This window comes from Gallus gallus, chromosome 3, assembly GCF_016699485.2.
Source record: "Gallus gallus isolate bGalGal1 chromosome 3, bGalGal1.mat.broiler.GRCg7b, whole genome shotgun sequence".
NCBI lineage: Eukaryota > Metazoa > Chordata > Aves > Galliformes > Phasianidae > Gallus > Gallus gallus.
The window spans coordinates 211,163-231,931 of NC_052534.1; the positions used below are offsets into that span (position 1 = coordinate 211,163).

The 20,769-nt window shown below is 42.4% G+C and overlaps 1 protein-coding gene across 33 annotated transcripts in view; it reads right to left on the bottom strand.

The window, feature by feature from the left end:
• CCDC88A (coiled-coil domain containing 88A) overlaps nucleotides 1-18,210 on the bottom strand; it is a 77,058-nt gene extending 58,848 nt beyond the window's left edge. For all 33 annotated transcript variants that reach the window (XM_046939677.1, XM_040698491.2, XM_015283337.4 and 30 more), the window contains exons 1-3: nucleotides 17,724-18,210; nucleotides 17,540-17,640; nucleotides 1,056-1,164 (exon numbers count right to left, since the gene is read on the bottom strand). In XM_046939677.1, coding sequence (XP_046795633.1) covers nucleotides 1,056-1,164; nucleotides 17,540-17,640; nucleotides 17,724-17,786 — 273 coding nt within the window. In that variant the 5' untranslated portion in view covers nucleotides 17,787-18,210. The remainder of the gene's footprint in view (nucleotides 1-1,055; nucleotides 1,165-17,539; nucleotides 17,641-17,723) is intronic.
• Between the last annotated feature and the right edge of the window lie 2,559 nt (nucleotides 18,211-20,769).

Consider the following 20,769-nt stretch of genomic DNA (forward strand, 5'->3'; position numbering starts at 1 on the left):
GAAACAAAAGCAGTTTGGCCTTACCCTCCTGGTGGAACAGTACTATGCATGAGGAGCACAAGGATTGTTTTCTTTTCAGGTAAAGACCATTTCTGCCACTGGTGTGTCTTCTGTTGCACCTGTTACCTGAAGCACTAGTACCTGTCTGCAAACAACTACCATCAGGAAATGGAAATGCCTATCAGTATAAGCCAGCAGCACTTACACTCACACACAGTAGCTGCCATGTATTGCTGCAGTAAGCATCAGCTGGGAATTTTCACTGTATTTTGGAGTTTTTAAGAACAAAGTTTGTGTGTGTGTGCGTGTGTACACATGAGAAAAAGCTTCCAACAGTACAGCTACTGCAGTGATGAAGTTAGACTACAGCTACTGCAGTGATGGAGTTAGAGGCAGATAACTGAGATTCCCTCCTACATCTCGGCTTTCCTGCTTGCCAGAAGGTTCCAAGGAAGTGGGAGGAGACACTAAAATATATACAGTGAAATATGCTGGTGGTATCCACAGTGTTCTATGGTCTGTCCATGTGCCACCAACCCAAGCTAGAAAGCATAGTATTAACTCTTACCTTTTGCACAAGATGAACACACAAAAAATTAAATAATTATTCTACAGCTCATCACAATGTTTACTGCTCATTCCTGTTAGGTTTTTATTTTTCCTAAAAAAAATTAAATGAATTCTAAACACACAGATGCACTGTTCTTATAAAAAGGTTGTGTTGTCAACTAAATGCAGATACAGTCATTTATCTCAGGCACAAAACTTGTCTCAATTCAGGAAATATCGACAGACACAGACTAAGGTACTAAACGAGCAATCAAAGATGCAGGCTATTTACTATATAAAACAACATCTTTCACAAACGAGTGCTTTGGACTCCTCCTTCAGCTGTGAAACAGGTGATGAAGAATTCTGACCAGATTTATAAACAACCAACTAACTACACTGTTTTCACAAAATATTACTCTTATTCTTAGTGCTTTTAAAGGTAATGAAAAAGAATGTTCAGAAAGAACTATGGGCAGAAGGTATTATAAGAAACAATTACTGACCTGGTAGAAATATTTTATTTTCTTCACCAAAATACACAAGTTCTGAATCCTTAATGATTCATCGTTGTTGACTCTTTTGTTTACATTCCGATTAGTGGACTTTGGATTACTGCAAGAAGTAAAAATAAAAATGAATTAAACACAATGAAAATTAATCTTTAAGCACAGCTAATAATGCAGAGTGTAATTGGGAGCATCCATCGCAGTTAAAAGAGAATGAATATAAAAAGTTATTGTGATTGACAGTCACAGATCTGCACTTCTCCATGAGCAGCTCCATCCCTACCGAATACAGAAAGCAGAACAGGGCTACAATGTAAATATTCCAGCACACACTGCAGACATTAGTAATTATTCTTGATCATGCAGACAATTATGAATAACAGAACTCAGACTGGCTGCATTAACGAATGCCTATACACTAAAAAGCTATACTATGTTATTTTACTACCATGAGGCACAGAATCAGAACAAAGTTTTTAGCTTTCAAAACAATGTGGAATATGAAATACATCATACTAACATACACGAAATTACTTCAAACTTATTTACAGATAGCTGAAATCCGTCAACAAAGGGATATTAATGAGAGTTTTTGTCTTGTGTTCTCACATACTACCAGATCTTTCTCTGGTTTATCTCTGCTTCAGAGAGGAAATCAATCCCTTCTTCCTTCCAAAAGTTTTAAGGGTCTGAGGAAATGCAGATGAGTCATCCTTTTTCAGTACCTCATAACATACCATGTTATTAACCACATACAAGAGAGTGTAACCAACAGTCATTGTGATTTCTCCAAGGAAAACAATGCAGAATCAGTGCAACATGCCCACAACTCCCTGCAAAAGGCTTAGAGAATTGCTCAGAGATGGCCAACATGAAGTGTAACTTCTACAGATACTCGACGCAGCTACACAATGCAACTTCCACTATTTAATGATATTACTACACTATTCAATAATATTACTGTAAAATGAGTGTGCAGCTAGCTGGAATACTGCACTCAACCAAACGACCAGCTCCTCACTGGAGGCTCCTGCAGGGCCATGTGTCTGCTGGGTCTGCTTTTGTTCAGCACAGTCATTAATGATTTACACAATGGAATACCAGAGCTGCCATTGGCAAAAATTGGGGGGAACAAAAATAATCTCAAAGAACACTGTAACAATTGAGCATGATCCTGAGAAAGTGCTGGAGCGGTCAGACAGCAATAAAACAACATTCAATAAATGCACAGGCAAAGGGTTATATGCAGGAGTCAAATGCAGGAGGAGGAGTAACTGGCTCTATAACAGAAATTAGCTGAATACTGTAGGGAATACAGCTAAATACTAGCAAAAACGAAATAAATTCTTCTTTAAAGACAAATGCTGTCTACAAGAGAGGAAGTCATTTTACACACAGCACAGCCGATGCTGCAATTACTACGGTCACATCTCAGGGCAGCTCTGTACTTTTTCACAAGGTGATGACAGAATCATAAAATCATTAAGGTTGGGAAAGACCCCCATGATCATCCAGTCCAACCACCAGCCCACCCCACCATGCTACTGACCACGTCCCTCAGTGCCACATCTCCACGTACCTTGAACATCTCCAGGGATGGTGAGCCCACCACTCCCTGGACAGCCCATCCCATCACCTTACCACCCTTTCTGAAGAGCAGTTTTTCCTAGTAGAAAATCAGAACCTCCTCTGGTACAACATAAGGTCATCACCTCTCATCCTATCACTAGTTACCTAGGAGCACAGGCTGACATCCACCTCACTGCAGCCTCCTTTCAGTACGTTATAGAGAGCAATAAGTCTCCCCAGAGACTTGTCCAGACTGAACAATCCCTACACAATCCTGGGTTTCAAGCAGCAGCCAAGATGCTGCCCATCACCTGCCTCCCTCCCTCAGTTCCTTGGGCACACTGTTATGCCAGCTGAGAGAGGTCCATCAGTCTCCTGAGAAGCACATCCTTCGCACTGAGCATTCCTGAAGAATTCCTGAGGAGCCCGAGTGCAGCGGCTAAGAGCTCCACACCAGGCATCCCGCAGGAACCAAAGACCTGACCCTGAAAGCCAGGTGCTACTGCTGCAAACTGAACGCTGCGCAGAGGACACCAGGGAAAGAATATGCATCACACAGAGTGAATGCTTATCTTATTTTAAGAAACTACATCTAAACAGTCTGTGACACTAAGCCTGTAAGATCCCTGATAAATGTGGGATTCATATATACAGGTACTCCATTCAACTGCAGCATGTCAGTGCAAGCAACCAAGAAAACCAAAGGGCTATTCCCTCTGCTGCCCTAAGCATGTTCATGAGACTTGTTCTGATGCAGTTGTTCACTTCAGCCAGTAGTTTCACATGTTTTGTACTTCTCTGTCTATAGACCAACCTTACGTATTTTTCCATTTACATTTAAGTTACCTAAACAAAATCCTTACTTTTTACTGTTTTGCTTTTTTTTAAAGCAATTTGTTTTTTAGAAGTATGTTTTCATGCCATTTCTTCAGTTAATTGCTATCAGCATTTCCCAACTTGTAAGCATGAACAGAAAAAAAAACGTAACAATACTGCTGCAAAAAGCAAGTTGCATCTTATATAAAATACACCTCTGAAACAGTCACTCTTCAGACAGAAAACACTACATAGACTACTGTTTTCTTGTATATAGGAATCTACAAAAATTAAGACACAGATTTTCACAGGGATAATTGCTTCACTACTAAATGCTCATCACTGCAATCCAAAAAAGGCTATAAACAAAGTATGCCATAGAATATACTACCAAAACGATGCCATTATGCAACTGTGTCGCTCTGGATTTATTAATTGAGTCAACCTGAAGCTACTGAAGGAAACAAATGGGCTAATAAAGATTATGCTTTACGGATGTGCGGAACTGTACTCCTTTCTAAACTGAATTCATTCAGACTTGTTAAAACCAGAAGAGAAGATCCAGGATAAATCTTGCTGGCCTGATGGAATACAGGGATCAACTGGAATCTCCTATTTCTGCATTCATATCTTCAAAAGGCCGATTTGGTTCTTTAATCTTCACCTTTAATCTTGAAGACTATCGGATTACCTCCAGGCTTTATCATCATCTTCAGCTGCACTTCTAATGCCACACATTTTAGCTGAGTCTCCCTTTAGAGAATCCATAACAGAGGCAACCAGCGTTTCCTGGATATGATAACATCACAATCTTTAGTACCACCACTAAAATTCATGTGCAGTTACACACATTCAAAACTTAGATGTCAAAAGCTGAGGCTGTTATGCAAACTTCCATCTTCACACACTTGTAAGGCAAATTAATTAATTCTATTCCAAAACTACAAATGGGAAATGAACATGCACACAAACTCCTGAAAAAAAAAAAAACAAAAAAAAAAACCCAGCACCACAGCTATCTGTGGGGAGGAAGAAAAAAACAAGCAATTAGAGCCCAAGGTTTCTTAGGATGCAGGTGCTTCACTATACCCCTGCATCAATCCTGCTATCTTTTTGTTTTGTAGTACAGTATGTCACTGCTGGGACTTACACACTGAAGATATGGCACATGTGCTTTATGTTTTATTGGATGATACGAAAACACACTTCTGAAATCAGGAGTCATACCTACTCATCCCTCACACGACATCCTATCAGATTCTAATGGTATCTGAGCATTATTAGATCAGCAGATACCTTGTCAACAGTACTACAACACAATCATTCCTACATTTCATCTTCTCCACCTTAATCCTTACAAATCCAACAACGTATGGATCAACTCTGACAAGTTAAGCCTGGACAAAGATGATCAGAAATTCCACGGTGTTAATCTTGTGTCCAAGTTCATGTCAGTGAGTGCCAAAGATTTTCTGACTTGTTCACTTACATCGTTGTTGAAAGTAAAGCAGCACTCCTTTGGATTTGTTTCCAACAAATTACCCCATATGTCCCCATCCTTTACATGGTGCACATCTTCATCTCTCAACACCAACTTAATGGCTGACACGTTCCTTCCATTTCATGAAAATACCTGGCTTTTTTTTTTTTTTTTTTGATAAAAACTATACCATTTAAGGTCAAAAAGTTTCATTTATTGTTCTTAAAATCCACGGCGTTAAAAGCAAGGAAAATTCTGGCTTTCAGAACATGCTTCAACTGTCCATTGTGACTTTCAAAGCACAATGGACACCCAAGAACGGGCCTGACAGATCCCTATTTGCACTAAACACTGTTACCAGAAGAACTGATGAGGCCCCACGGAAGGAACTCCACTCTTGTAAAAAACAAACTAAATCCCCTTCCCATTACCAACAACGAGGACCTGTTGTCTAGAAACCACCAACTTTAAAACTCACTGATCTTCCTGAACTGCAAAACACCATTTTACATCATCTTCTTTTAGTCAATATAGCCCTTCTTCTCAGAGGGGCAGCTGGAGTGTTAATTCTTTAACTTGCTCCTTTCAAAGCACAAAAACATAGCATGATGCTACTTAGGCTTTCCATTATATACTGTTAGTACAGATGTACTTTGTCAGACTGCCATGTGCCAGAAAGAGTTACTTTAATGTTCCTATCAAACACTTTGAAATAACTGGGAGACTAATAAGATTTTCAAGCAGAAAGATTACATTCTAAACATAAATCCCAGACCTTGCACTGCTTTCAAGAGCAGGCATCTTCAAATTTGTTTATATTTTATAGCAATTTATTACAGTTATAAAAAGTTATTTATACCAGTGTTAAACAACTGTTAATGCTAAGAAAAAACTATAATAATTTTTAATAACACTAAATTTTATCACTTACTAGAATACACCTGGTCCAATACCAGTGAAATAAGATGCGCTGCTGGGAGCGCAATAAGCAATAGAATAATTTTTTAAATAAATCACTTCTAAAATTGATCTTTTACAAAGATAAGCATTAAAAACCGCTTCTTAAAAAACAGAAGGTTTTTGTGGCTACCGTGCTGCTGACTCTGGGAGCATTTTTAACACAAGGCATGGTCTGAACCGGTCCTTTCATTAGGTGGAGATACTGAACGGCTTCAGTGGCAAATAGCCTAGCAAAATAGGGCAAATCTGTCAAGAAGTCAATAGGAAGCAGAGCAGTAAAAGATACCCTTAAGCAGTTTTACATTTAAGAGCAACCTACTTATGACAAGATACATTAATCTCAATAGCAATAAAAACAGACAAGAGCATCTACCCCAATAACGCACCAGTTGAAAACTACTGAATACAGAGAGAACTTCAGTGTTTCTGAAATATTACCAGTGCCATAAATTACAGTTTGAGACCTCACATAATCAAGGATTGTCTTTAATTTTTCATTGACCAAAACCTATCAGAAAAGGGAATGTGATAGCTTAATGGCTTCATGGTTAAACTTCTGCAAGCTGCAAACCAGTTGTGTCCTCTCTCACCATCTGTTCCTTGTTGGTACTTAATCATTAAAATTAGGGTGTGGCATAATACTTAAATTTGTCACTGAGTGAATATAGTTGTTACACATCTCAAAGGGTAATAAATGCTGACTGTTACTCTGTCAACAGAGTTCTAGGGTACTGCAGCATAGTATTCATTTTTACATGTAAATGTTGCTGAGGCTGCAATGTATTCATAATACTGGCAATGCACATATGGCTACTACAACCAGACAGCTGCAGTGTGACTTGCTAAAGAAACAAGGTGTGTATGTTCTGGAGTTGTTCAGGTTTCACTTTTGAATCCTGCGTAGCCACTTTGTGCACTTAGGTAGGATCCAGTAAAAGGATGCCCAAATCCTAACGTGCAGTAACCAAGCACTAACCACTCCTCCTTGCCTTTTTAGTGAGTGGTTATTACAAGCCACCTCTTGCAAAGCATCTGTATTTCTACCCTCAAGACAATACTTTTCAAGCAGCAACCAATGCACAGCTAAATGCTTGTGTAGTTTTCCAGACATCTGCTCAAACATCTAAAAATATTACTACAAATACCAAGTTATCCTTTACCACAAAATAAGGTGCCCATCAGTACCTCAGTTTAAGGATGCTTTGCTAACTCTACATTTAGCAAAGGCTGACTACACGTGCCAAAACTTCCACCAGCTGTATCAAAGGGTTTTTTTGTCTCATGCCAACATGCGTTTTAGGACGCAGGTCCAGCATCAAAAGTGTTCTGCTCCTTGCACAAAACTCCATCTCCTAGGCACATGTCCAACATCATAAACTATTAGGATGCTGAAGATCCAAAGTTTTTGCTTTAAAAAACACAACCAAGTGGCCTACAACAAACTGACTACCTGGTGGGGATCCCAGGGATCAACACTGCTAAGAACAGACATGGACAAAATTGAGCCTATGTAGCCAGCTCCCCTACTCCCAGCCTGAGCTCTGCAGCTTCTGAGCAGGCTTAACTACTCACAAGGCAGCTACACAGCACTTACGCTCACAGCAGAGGAGCTGCCTAATTACTCAAGGTGGAAAGGTGCCACAAGCCTTTGTGCTGAGCAGCCTACTATCTCCTTCCTCCATCAAAATGAACCTGCTGGCTTCACCATCTCAGGAGCACTGGTATCATTTGCAGAAAGAGGCATCCCCTCATATCTGTGTTTTCCCAGGTTTACATGTTCATGTGCAAGCAGACAGACAAAATCATTCGGCATTCAAGAGGTCTGATGTCTGACATTTAATTTCTTCCCACCTTTTGAGGCAATAAGATTTAAGTAAGTCTGTATAGAAGTGAAAGATATAGTTAGTAGTCAGAAAGTACATTTGGCACCAACTCTGAAAAACAGTGCAGGCAATTCCTTCCTGTTACGCACTGTGATGGAAGATGCTCTGTGCTTCTGCGATGATAATCACTCTGAACTGTCTTCATTAAGATAGCAGCACATTAAGACAACATGATAGCCATTCTGAATCATCTTCATTAAGCAACAGTTAAGAGTAAAAAAAAAAAAAAAAAAAAAAGATTAAGATCAAAAAAGCAGCCAGAGACACTAAGATGGAGAAAAAGGGTATCTACCCAGTTAAACTCAGAGGAAAAAAGGACAACCAGTGCTCAGTAGTATTTTGACCATTTACTGCAGGAACAGATGATGAAAAAACAAACCTTAAATCAGACCAGTGTTGCTGTGTAGCTGGAGCTGAGTATAAGAATATTTGCATTAGTTAATATTCCTCAACAAGTGTTCATAAAGTACACTCCCACTCACTAACTGTTACTCCCACTCAGTGTCTGTTCTGTTATTTCAAGTGCTTAAAAATGTCACTTGTGGGGGGAAAAAAAGTATAACACCCAGACTGATTTCTTTCTGTATCCTCTTCTCATTAATAGTAAAGATGCACGCAGGTGATCAAACTCAGGAAATAGAACAGTTTACCTATCATTCACTAGGCACACCTATAGCACTGCATAAACACCTCTGCAAAAAAAAGTAAAAGCTGTCTTTATCACACAACAGGAAACAGCTTTAATGCTACTGATTCAACATAACCATCAGACAGGCTCTTTTCTTATCACACTAAAAAGTTACTATGTTAAAAGAAAAAAAAAAAAAAAACAGAAAAGCAGCTTTGAGCCAGCAATTCAGATCAGCAAATCCCTACAACAAGCAGTGGAATGCCCAGCAGAGGTGAGGCTGCCTGTCCCTGCTCCTCAGCCGGCCTCCAACACATCACAACTCCAGTAACAGAGAGAAAAATCGCTATGGCTCAGAGCATCACAGAAGACTTAATACTGTCACACAAAATGAGCACCCCTGGGTATTAAATGATTGCAGACTTCTAGAAGAAACAATACAGACAAAGCCTCCTTTGAGCAAACAGATGAGAACCAGAAAGCCTGACAAACACAGGCCTGCAGGAGAGGTCACCTCAGGAAAGGAAAAGAAAACCCATAGGTCTGTCTCTATCTCTCCGCATTCTTCTCAGAGCACTTCGCTAACAATTCATCGTTCACCTTCCCGTCACCGACTGCCCAACAGCCCACAAGAAACAAAACTGGGAGATATGTTAAAAAGGCTAAAACTACAAGTACATGCCAATAGAATACCATTGATTTTTCAGTCCTCATTTATAGAGACTTTTTCTGAAACACAAAAGGTGATAAATCCTCCAGTGCAACTTAAATCACAACGAGAGATTTTCTTTTCTGTGCTCTTCAGAAATAAGTTCACTGACCTTCACACACACAAACCACAGCATGTAAGAAAAATGACAAACAGTAAAGCTAAATCCTTTATCACAAAGGCCTGGGATTGCCAGTATAGGAATGAAAGCCAATATTACTTGAGAAGGTAGAAGACGACACAAATTTTCCCTAGCTCCATCTCACTAACACCAGTGCTACTACAGGCCCAGGAGGTTGCTCTAATGCTTGCACTATGCCGTTTCCCAAATCAGCCAAGCCAACAAGGTAGCACAGAATGCAAGAGCAGAGGTTAGAACAGGCGAACGAGAATGAAGGTGTGCACAGGAGTGAAACAAAGCTCTCAGGATAACAAATAGCAAATCCCCACTTTCCAATTTTGAGCAGAATATACTATTTTTTAGGTAAGGGTCAGCAGGTCTTACCTTCTCTGAAATGAGTTCAAATGTTAACAACTATTCAAATTAGTAATACTGAAAAGAGTAACAAAACTACCTAACTTTCTGATTAACACTTTAATGGAAGTGACCATTAAAAACACCACAGATGTTCACATCCACAACAATCCTATGACAACAGCAGTATCTGCTGCTTTCACTTACACACTTTCAATTAGAACACCATCACTCTAAAACCCTCTTTACTCTGAAAAAGTGCAATGAATGTTTTATAAGTAAACCAATAACAATAAAACATACATCTGTGAAGTATATAGAGCTTTACTCAGATAAACACAGCTTTGCTTGGGATAAAGATTCAAATGTACCTATCCTAAAATGGAATCCTGGCCAAGATTTTAATTTTACTTTTTGAACAATTTCAGTAGGGTAAATATTTAATCCCATGTTTGTACTTAGATTATTCAGATTTAAGTTAAAAAAAGAAAGGAACAAAGAACAGTTCTATGTTCTGCCAGAGAAAGGCGGAGACAGCAAGTTTAGCTGCTTCTGTTCTCCCTTCAAAAATAATCTGCAAGGAATACTCCCATGCAATATGAGATCCTTACCTCTTGGTATACTGATTTTTAGACTACCAACTGATGTATCCAAGTCCTCTGTACTGATTCTCCCAGAGAAGGAAATAAATTCAAGTGCAAGGCTCTTGGACGTAAGGGGATTTCCCAAGAAAGTACCTTACATTTGTTGTAAGGATTTGGTCAATGTCAGCAACTTCCCTGCTTCATCTCATTAACTGAGACACACAGTAAGTTTTCTGTGCACATCAATAAATGCACAATCCCCTACTGATTTAGATACAAACAGAGCAGTCCACGAAGGACCTTACCCCTGTTAACCACACAAAGCTACAAGATCAGCATATATACAAAGGGTCTGTAAAAGAGCTGCATTCTTTTCATCTTAAAACATTAATATTAATATCCTTGCTAAGATGCAAACCAACATTTGTAAGCATGACATTTGTCTATATTTTATCATACATCAGCTAGCATGTGTGTTTTATTTTTGTTTGGCATACACAATGCTCTAAATATACAGCAAGCATCTTCCCAAGGTACCAGGAAATTACCCCAGACATTTTTTTGCTCAAGGCTTTGCTTAAGAAAAACAAAAATACCACATAAACAACAAAATTCTCCCTTAGCTTAAAATAAGATAAAACTCTACAATAAACCTAAGTGACCTCTGCTCCCCCTGCTGCAGAAAAGGAAGCAAACTTTCAAGTCTATCCAAACACACGACACAGATCCAAAGATTCAGTGAAAGCCAGGAATAATACAAGCTGCTTATGAGTTCATCCCTTGCTATTTCCCAATCCAAAAATACAACTTAATTCTTGCTTTTTCCTTGGAGTGAGCCAACGGGAAAGCAGACTAACCAAGTTTAGGTCAAGCAGTACTGTTGCTTCAATTCACTGCCTTAGCAGCAATTACTCCCGTGAAACAAAGGGGGAGCATTTTGTTAACACTGCTTAGTAACAACTACCAAAGAGGCATGCAAATAAGGGCCATGCCTCTTTGGAGCATCTCGAGGCACAAGTATAGGACTCTTTAAAAGAAAACAAAAACAGAGGCTTCCACATAGCTATTACCAAATAATCTCTGACCACTGAAGTCACATGTTCTAACAAAGCAGCATTCTGAAAAATGTCTTGATCCCTAAATAATTACTTACACAGGGAAAAGCAGTAGAGTATGAGAAGTCAAGGAAGACAAAAAAAAATGCATGTAGTTCAGAAATAAAAGAAGAGGAACCAAGAAAAAGAGGAACGTACGAAAGAACACTAAGCTTAAAAAAAACCCTTCCTGACAGAAGAAACCAATGAGGAAAGTCTAGAAGTAAGCTTCTCAAATTAAGTGTAGAATGAGGAGATGCTTGATTTTGCAACCATTCTGTCAGTTAACCAGATTTGTTTTTAAAAGAAAAATCAGAGCACAGCAACACTTTGCAAAGGCTTGCAGTGCACAGATCCCCATACGAGCCATGGAACCAGAAGCAACACAGCCTTGCCAGGGAAAGATAGCTGCCAGTCAGACCAGTTAAGACATTTCTGACTAAACTACAACTTTAGCATTTATTGCTGCCATGCTACTATAACACCATAGAGCCACTCAAGGCACCCTGGCAACCTGAGCACGCTCTTCATGCCACAAAATCACAGCAAAACAAGTTTGTGTATCGCCTTTCCTTACTACATGGGGAGCAACAACAGTGGCAGCACAGGAGAGGTGACGGGGGAAAAGCCAAGTCAGCCCCGCTGTGCCTGCTACCCATATGGGTAGCCACAGCTGGAACTGAAACCTCTCATCCATCTAAATCTGAACCACTAAAACACACAGCACAGCCGTAGTGCAAAACCTGAACAAGTATTTCTCTGGCACAAAGTCACACTTGTGGCATTCTCTGTGATTGTGTGACTTCAAGTTAAAGCCAACTTTGCCATGCACAAGGACAGATCTATTCAGTAGTGCCATGCTGCGCTCTGTGGGTGCATCTCCTCTGTTAACTTGCTCAGGGATCTCTGCCCTGAAGCCTTCACAAAGCAGCCTTAACTGAACTATGCCATAGGAGGAGATGGTGTGTCAGTATACTTTTTACCTTTCCTGGCATTCAGGAGGTAAATTATACACTTACACAGCACTTGCTAACTTATTTATCTTTGTATAGTGCTTTCAAACAGCACACAGAATGGGAGCAAAATGAAAACCACTCTGAAAGTAAAACTAAAAAGCCATAGTGGATATAAGCTATTTCCTTGCCAGAACAGTTTCAATGCTGAAACAAGCTATTTTGATCTTAGATATTTCAGATAAGACTGCCATTTGTGAAACACATAGATAAACTTAGCTTTTAGACCTTGGCCTCAGCTACCAGCCGCACCGAGTACATGGTAGGAAGTAAAACAACAGAAGGAATAAGCAGCCACAAGCAAATGATACTTAACACAATACACGAAGAGCTGAGAAGCACGTGTACATATGGAGGGGAAGATTAGACCATTTGCTTCCTAACCTTCAAAGTTCTAGAGTGAACCACTGAACAGTTTACCACACAAAAATAAATTGGAGGAGACAGGATGAAGGATATTGGACATCAACAGCAGAAAAGGACACGAAGAAGTCAAAAAATGGAGACATAACCAAAAGGCCACCCACTCAAAACATTCCACATTCAGACTATGATGCACTTCCCCTTTACCTATCAAAAACTCAGGCACCTCAGAAGCACAGGTATCAACCTACATTCACCTCATCTGCATGACTGATGCTGGCTGCAGGCAGACGATCAAGCTAAAATTAACCACCCTTCCTCTACATGCTGCATAAAAGTACCTTTTAGTTCTAGTAATCCAAAGGTTTCAATTCCAGCAGCCTTGACTACAGTGCACATCCTACTGGACCACTTCTTAAAGAATTTGCTTCTTTGCAGAAACCATTACAAACACTGCTTTCTTGGAAAAACACCCTGCAGAAAATATTTCTGCAAAATCACTTGTGAGAGCAACAGCTCTCAGCTGCCAGTGACACCTACCTGCATCATGGCAGCCTGGAAGAGTGAGTTTGAGAAATGGGAATCAAATCCATCCACCTCAACAAATGGGAATGGTACAGACTCCATTTTATTTGCCATTTGTCTAAAATATCACGCGCTCGTATTTTTGCTGCCAAACTCACCGATTTAATTTTTCCTAAATCATTTTTTCCCATCCCTTTGCCCGGTCGAAAGCCTGACTGAATCAGCCTGACCGAATCTGCCTCTTGCTCTTTGGCCTTCACATGAAAGAGTTAATTGGATTGGAGCACACGTCCCTGCACTCTTTCACAGAGCCAGGCAGCTGGCTGAAGCACTGGAGATAGAGTCCAGTTTTCAGAAAAAGATATAAGCAAGCCAGAAGTATGGGCTGGCAAGCTCAGCTGCTTGGGAAAAAAAAAAGCGTACAGCTAAAGACTGAGAGCTCAGAAAATGAGTCAATGAAGCAGTCTACACATTCAAGGCACACACACCAGCACAGTAGTGGAAGAAAACTGTCAGCCAGTCCACCTGGAAAATTCTATGGGTGTGGAAGGCCTGCACGTGGATCCAGACAGTGAAAAAACTGTGCCTGAACAGTAAGATGGAGAAAAACAGGAGGAAAACAAAATACTCCTTCCTTTGAAATAGTTGTCAACACGTTTTGATGCAGTAACTAATGTGGGTAGCATCAACGAATGTATTCAACTAATGAAACAGTTAGGAATGGAACATGGACACAAAAGCAGACAGGTTCTCCAGGCAGTGCATTGCATTAGCTCAGTTCCACAGTTTTGGTTCTGCACATCACTCATTCTGAAAATGCTATTCATCCAATAGTTGCATTGAAACAGATCCATTTCCACAAATGCGAAGTAGAGTAAAATGAAACCATTAAAACTAAGCTACAGTTTCAATCTTTTTTATATAAACAAATATCTAATGGTGCTGCTAAATGGAAAAGAAGTCCCAATCCTGTAATTACTTAAATATAAGTACACAACTGCAAAGTCTTACAAGTTGCTTGAGAAGAACTACTCATACATCCCTACCAGGGCAAGTAGGTATTATTCACTAGATGTGCAAGGGACGACTAATCTGCTGAATTCTACTGCTTCATTTTAGCACACACTTCCTAACATCCGAAGCATTCTGACATCAAAGCATGGTAAAGGTACAAACTATTGTGGGTAGGCTCCTCCACCTCTCTGCTATGGCAGAACCCCACTGAGGTGGATCCCCTGCACGGCGACTTATTGCCAAGATACATAACCCCTTTCTGTACCAAAGAACACAAAGATGAAGGCCCAGATTTAGAAAGACAGATGGGCTTCTATCCATGTATCAGACACAGACTGCTCCTAGCAGAAGGCAGGTAACTGAATACTTTTGAAGATGACCTAAATTTAAACAGGAAATGAGACATTCTCTCAAGTCAGGAGCTAATATTCTAAGATCGGAACTCACCTTAAAAAACAGGAAAAAAACAAACAAAATAAAACAAAAACAGCTTGCCTGTAGCATCTCCAGTAAAGGAAGAGGTCGCCAGATCTAATCAGACACGAAATGGAATCTATGCAATTTTCACACGTACTAAAACATTCAAAAAGTCAACAGCAAAAGACATACAAGGAATGTAATGAACTACTTGTTCTCTTTCTGATGTATGAGGTACTAATAAAGTCAACTCCAGTAGAAAATCAAACAAAAAAAAACCCCCATCCATCTCAGTACCACTACTGAGAACAAAAAATTCTGCTACGTAATGAAATAACATTTTGAATGTATAAGTGCTTAGAACATGCCTAACCCTCACTGCTATGCCACAACTCTTTCCTCTCCCCCCAACATTTGGCAGAACTAAAATATGTATTCAAGTATAAGAGCAGCAAGACCACAACACCTCTAACAGCCTCCACTTGTTCGTGTCCTTAACTTCCTTTAAAGCACCTAATCCAACCCCCAGTAACAACACATTACAAAGTCCTTACCAGCAGATGCTTGATAGCTGTGTCCTCACATGGAAACACCAGCATCCCCTTGTGTCTCTAAACTAATGTAAACAGCAAGTACCATGTGACATAACTCATGTACAAAGCAACTTCTAGAGGTGCTTTCCACGTATTTCTAGGCATGGCACTGCTTGTCACTTCTGCGAGAGCAACACTTGATTTCTCTAGAATTACTAAGTGTGTCACAGCCCATAACTATGGATCTCTGTGTCTAATGGGAAATAAGTCATAGAAAACGTAAAGAAATTCCAAAGAAAAATATGATTTTGAAGTTAACGTTTTCTGCTACATTTCCTCAACACGTGGTAGTTCAGACCAAAATGAAAAAAAGAAAAACCCTAAAAAAACGGAAAATACTGAAAATGTGGTTTTAATGGTTATTGAAGTTACATCTTTAAATGCTTCTTGCAAACAAAGATGAATTTTTAATATGTGGATCTTCAAAGGGACCAGAAGCTAACACAGGTTTCCACTGACCTCACCAGAGATGGAATCTGTCTGCAAAACACGAAACATTTTTTCCTCTTTCAATCCTAGCAGAAGACAAAAAAACATATTCCCCTCATCCCTTCCCAAATAAGAATACAGCTCTGGAATAAGTTTCATTTCTAAGTAGTAATCAATCTTAACATATTTTAACTCCCCAAAATTGTATTGTAAATCAAGCACACCTTCCAAAGCTGTTACGTATTTGTAAGACTAGTTTTACTGTCAGCACTTTTACAGGTTCCTCTCATTTAAGGCAGTTTTCAATTGTTCCAACTGCCAAACTTTCTTTCTTAACCTCTCTCCTGTGTTTACACATAAACACACACAACTCCTTCCAAGTTAACTACAGTCATCCCAGCATGCTATCAAAGCCAAATTCAGTGCTGAGTGCCTCAAGCATGGGATTGTTGTCTCTCTACAGCTTCCCATTTTACACAAGCATTCACCACATACACATCAAGTGGGTTACACTTTAATACTGTAAAAACTTACCGAGAAAGCTTAATTTTGAAGTTATACTCTTCAAAATCGCTTTGTTTCAGTACCAAATTTGCCTTCTACTTCCAGTTGTCAAACATTTTTAATCAAACAGAAGCTCTATATGCTAAATGCACGGTGAAAACCGACAAGCTATTTCATGTGTATGCAGTCCAAGAAAAAATGAATCAGTTGCAGTGACAAAGAAGGCACTGATTTCAAAAGGAGAACAATTCAAATTTAAATGTGGCAAGTAGAAGTTTTTTAATACAGGTTATTCACGTGAGCTCAATACCAACAGAAAAAGCTTTAAAAGTATGCGTGCACAAGTAAAACTCCAAGTGGAGTAACAGGATGCCCATCCTGAGTGCAGTGATCCTGAGGAACAGCTGTCATCACAAGCTGCTCATGTGCTGGTTTATCTATCTCATCATTCATAAGCCTGTATTTTTTCATACCCATGCAAATGGGCTTGTTGTCTTCCTCTGTAAATATAAAAAAAATTGAGTATTTTCTTCCACTATTAACACTTCTAAGTTACATTGCTACATTCTTCACAGAAGTATTACACTCCAGTATTACAATAGCGGGCAACATTTCAGTCCAAACTATGATTAACAAAAAATAATAATCACAACACACAGTTGGATATGCTGGTATTTCACTGACTGGAACTTCTGAGCTATAGGTCTTCTAAATAGCAAACCATGCATTTTTTAATGTGCATTTTGATGTGTTTTTATGTCATCTCATCATGATGGAGTTGTTTTTTTTTTCCCCAGCCGTGTTCAATAAGCAATTGACAAGACTATGTAAAAATGATTCTTCCGTGGTTCGTGGCCAAAAAATTCTCCACACACTCAGTTTCAGCTTTACTGCACAAATGCTATCTACTCAAATTCTGAGCTGTGAGAAATGAAGCAGAAGGCACTGATGAGCAGACCGCTCCACTGGCAAACAGTGTGATGTGATTGGTAAATCCTTAAGAGGTACGTTGCCAACCAAGATAGGTACCAGAATCTTATTAGACAAGTGCATTTATTCAACACATTGCTTATGACCATGACTTGACAGCAGAAAGAACCGCTACGTTTCTCAGTGGAAATCTGGGAAACCACTTAAAGCGATCTCATTTTCCAGCAAGCTCCAGATTGCGTGATCAGCCCATACTGCACTGTGTAGCCTGAATCACATCGCCTGGACATTACACCACCATCTGAGCAGATGAGAGCATCTGCTCTGCTCCAAAGTCTCCCTGCCACTGACCACGTGACTACTCAAGGCATCCAAGGCAGAAGTTATTTACCCATGCTGCTACTGAATGAAAAAAAAAGCATTTTGGTAAGAAAGCCAAACGTTCCAGACGAGCAGAGAGACAGAGGCAGGCAGCGCAGGGCTGCACACACTTACATCTGCAGCATGACCTCGTTGAGGAACACGCCATCCACCAGCGTCATGTACTCCTCCAGGCTGGTCCCATTCTCGTCCGCTAAGGGTCCGAACGTCCGAACCTGAAACGCAATAGCCGGATGATGACACAACGCCAACGACGAGGAAACCAATGAATGACAGGCGAACAAAAATCAACGCTTACCCATGTGACGAGAGGGCTGCGCGTGAACTTCTTCAAAAGGGGGGCGAAGACTTCGTTCTCCATTTTACATACGGCAGGCCGACATCGGCGTGGCTCCCTGATGCCAGAACCGTTGAAGCCCTACGCCGCAGCAGCTCCCAGAAGCGGAGGGACTCAGCTGTAGCCAGCCAGCCCCATTTTCTCAACGCGGCGCCAACGCCGCCGAGAACCCCGCGCGCCGGCTGCCAGGATTAACCTTCCTCCTCCCAACTGCAGCGTGTCCGAAAGGCCGCCTGTGCGTATCTCGGCCCCTCTATCGCCGTCCGCTCGCTACATGCTGAAGAGCCGGGAGGCAGGAAGGGAAGAACACAGGGAGCCTGCCCAGCTCCCGGGATCGCGCATCAGACAAAAACAACGGGCGGAACCAACCCCCGCTCCTCGGGCGGCGGAGCCCCGCGTGCTCACCGGGCGGCACGGCTCCGAACCCCGAACCGCCCGTTCTCCCGGCGGCCGCACAGTGACGCAGCGCGGTGACGCCGCCGTCACACCCCGCCCGGCGGCCGCACCTCGCGGCCTCGCCCTTCCCCCGCGCCGCCGTTCCGCGCCCCCCGCGGCCCCGCCGCCGCCCCCCCCGCTCCCGGATAACGGCCGCCTCGCCTCAGCCGGCGGCGCCGCTTAGCATCACCCGCGCCCTCCTCCCTCCCGCCGGGCGGCTCCAGCGTATGGATCCCTCCGCCCGCCGATCCCTCCGCCGCTCGGCTCGGGTCCCTTCCTCTCGCCGGCCGCCCCTCGAGCCGCCGCTGCTGGATGGCGGCGCGATTTGAAGAGGGGCGGGGCCGCGGCGGGACAGCTGCGGCAGGGCGCGTGCCCGCTCCGCCTGAGCGCGCGCACGGCCTTTGCGGCGGGGCGCGAGCATCGGGGCCGCGCCGCTGGGAGGGGGCGGCGGGAGAGGGGGACGCAGAGATACCCGTGAGGAAAAAGCGGTCGGGGGGGGGGGATAAGAAAGGGGGGAGCCGCGAACGGCTTTGCGGAGAAAAAAAATGGGGGATGAAGCGCTTCCTCAGGAGGGGCGGGAAGAGGGGGCTTCTGCGAAGAGGTGAAGCCCAGACACGACCGCGCCGCCTGGGGATGTAAAGGGGAGAGCGCGGGGAGCGGCGGCGAAGGAAGGCAGCGGCGGGCTGCCCCGAGCCATTGTCCTGCGCTGCGCGCTGCCGCCCGTGCGCGGCACACCTCGGTGCTGCGGGAGCGCGCGGGGCCGCGGCTGCTCCGTACGCGGTGGGCGCTGCTGACAAAGCGCGTTACCGAACGGCGCCGTGCCGTGCGAACCGAACCGCGGCAGCGGCACAGGCACTGCAAAGCACAAAGCGGGGCGGTGGAGTTACACTGCCGCTGTGGGAAACGCGGCGGTAACGGGCGGACAGATGGGGTTTCCCGACCCAAATACCGCACGCAGCGTTCATCCCAGTTGTCCGAGATTAGAAGAAAATCCCCGTCGTGACCTTTTCTCCATATATGAAAGGGGATAAAAGTTTATCTTTTGTACCCTTTTACTTAACTGCTGAGCCCTGAGATGTCAGTATGTGCTCTCTATCCCAGGGATGACTTTGTTTTTTGCAGAGTTGAATGGCTCTGTTTCGATGTGAATGCGTTCAGTGGTAATCGGGTCCTTTCCCCCCCTAAAAAACGAGATCTTTAGAGGGAACGCAGCCCTGTGAAACAAAGGGTGAGCAAGGGAACGCCCGCAGACTTGGATCAGAACAAGGACCTGGTGATCCACGGGGAGAATAACTGCCAGCAAACTACCAGCCCTTAAAAAGAGCTACAAAAGCATTTCTGTAAAGGCCTGAATACCCAACTGCTCCGTTCCCAGTCCCTGGCAGCAGCCTGCAGCATGCACTTGTGCGTGCAATACTATGGAACTTCCCTGGCTCATCACTTTGTTTCTTGTGGGCTCTAATTAGTCAGTAATGACTTGGGTTAGAGCAGTTGCTATAAATTAGCGGCTGGCTAGGAGGAGTTGGGACTGCCATATTGGCTACCATGTTAATAACACCAGCTGGCTCCTGAATTCCTGAACAACATTTTAAATCAAGTTTGCACAGCACTGAGATAAAGGTTCGGTTAAACACTTTTGGAACGTTTAACTTAGAAGCATAGAATCATAGGATCACCGTGGTTGGAAAAGAGCACCAAAACATGCAGTCCAACCATCCACCAGTGTTTTCCCACAAAACTACGTCCCTTAGTTACAACAGCTTTATCGTTTCTGTAGCTTACTTTTTGTCAAGCTAAGCATGAGAGTATTTACCTCATTTTCAGGTATACGCTGCAATCACAATGAATTGCTGACTGGGGAGCTATTCACCTTATAGTAATAGCTACAAGAAACTGGATGAGCTAGCAGCTCTTCAGTTGCATTCACTGTTCATCGCCTGCATGCCTAGCTGTGGGTACCAGCAGGATGCCTGTGGATGTTAGGAACGCTGATTGCACGAACTGGTGTAGCCAGGCCTGACCCATTTGCAGCTCTCCTGGACAAGCTCAGTTATTTCCTTCTGTTCAGCTGCCACCATGCAAGCTGGTTATTTAAAAGGCAGCCATCTGAGAAAGGGGAGACTATTCGTCATCGGGCAGGAAACTGTTTGCTGAAGCCTTTTCTTTTTCTTCTATAGGCCTCACTTTAAATTAATAATTTATTTTCTTTTCCAATCCTGAACTGAATATGGACCACTTCCTTTTTAGACTGGCTGTCAGGGTCTTCAGCGGTATTAATCCAGGAAACTCTTAGAAGACGTGGCTCCACTTCCGTGGGCTACTCAGCATCCCTATAATCTGTCTTACCACTGTTTATCTGGGGACACATACAAGCAAGTTTGATGACTATAACGTGAAGTCATAAATCCAGGAGTTCTGTTACTATGGTTTGGTGCCAGCTGAGGAAGTTGGCAGCTCGGGTTATCTGACCCAGAAACAGAGAATGCTGGAAGCTGGTGGCTGCCCCTGTCCCCAGGATGGATCTCAAGCACTGAGAGGTATAACTCAGACTGCTACCACTCCCTCAGCAAGA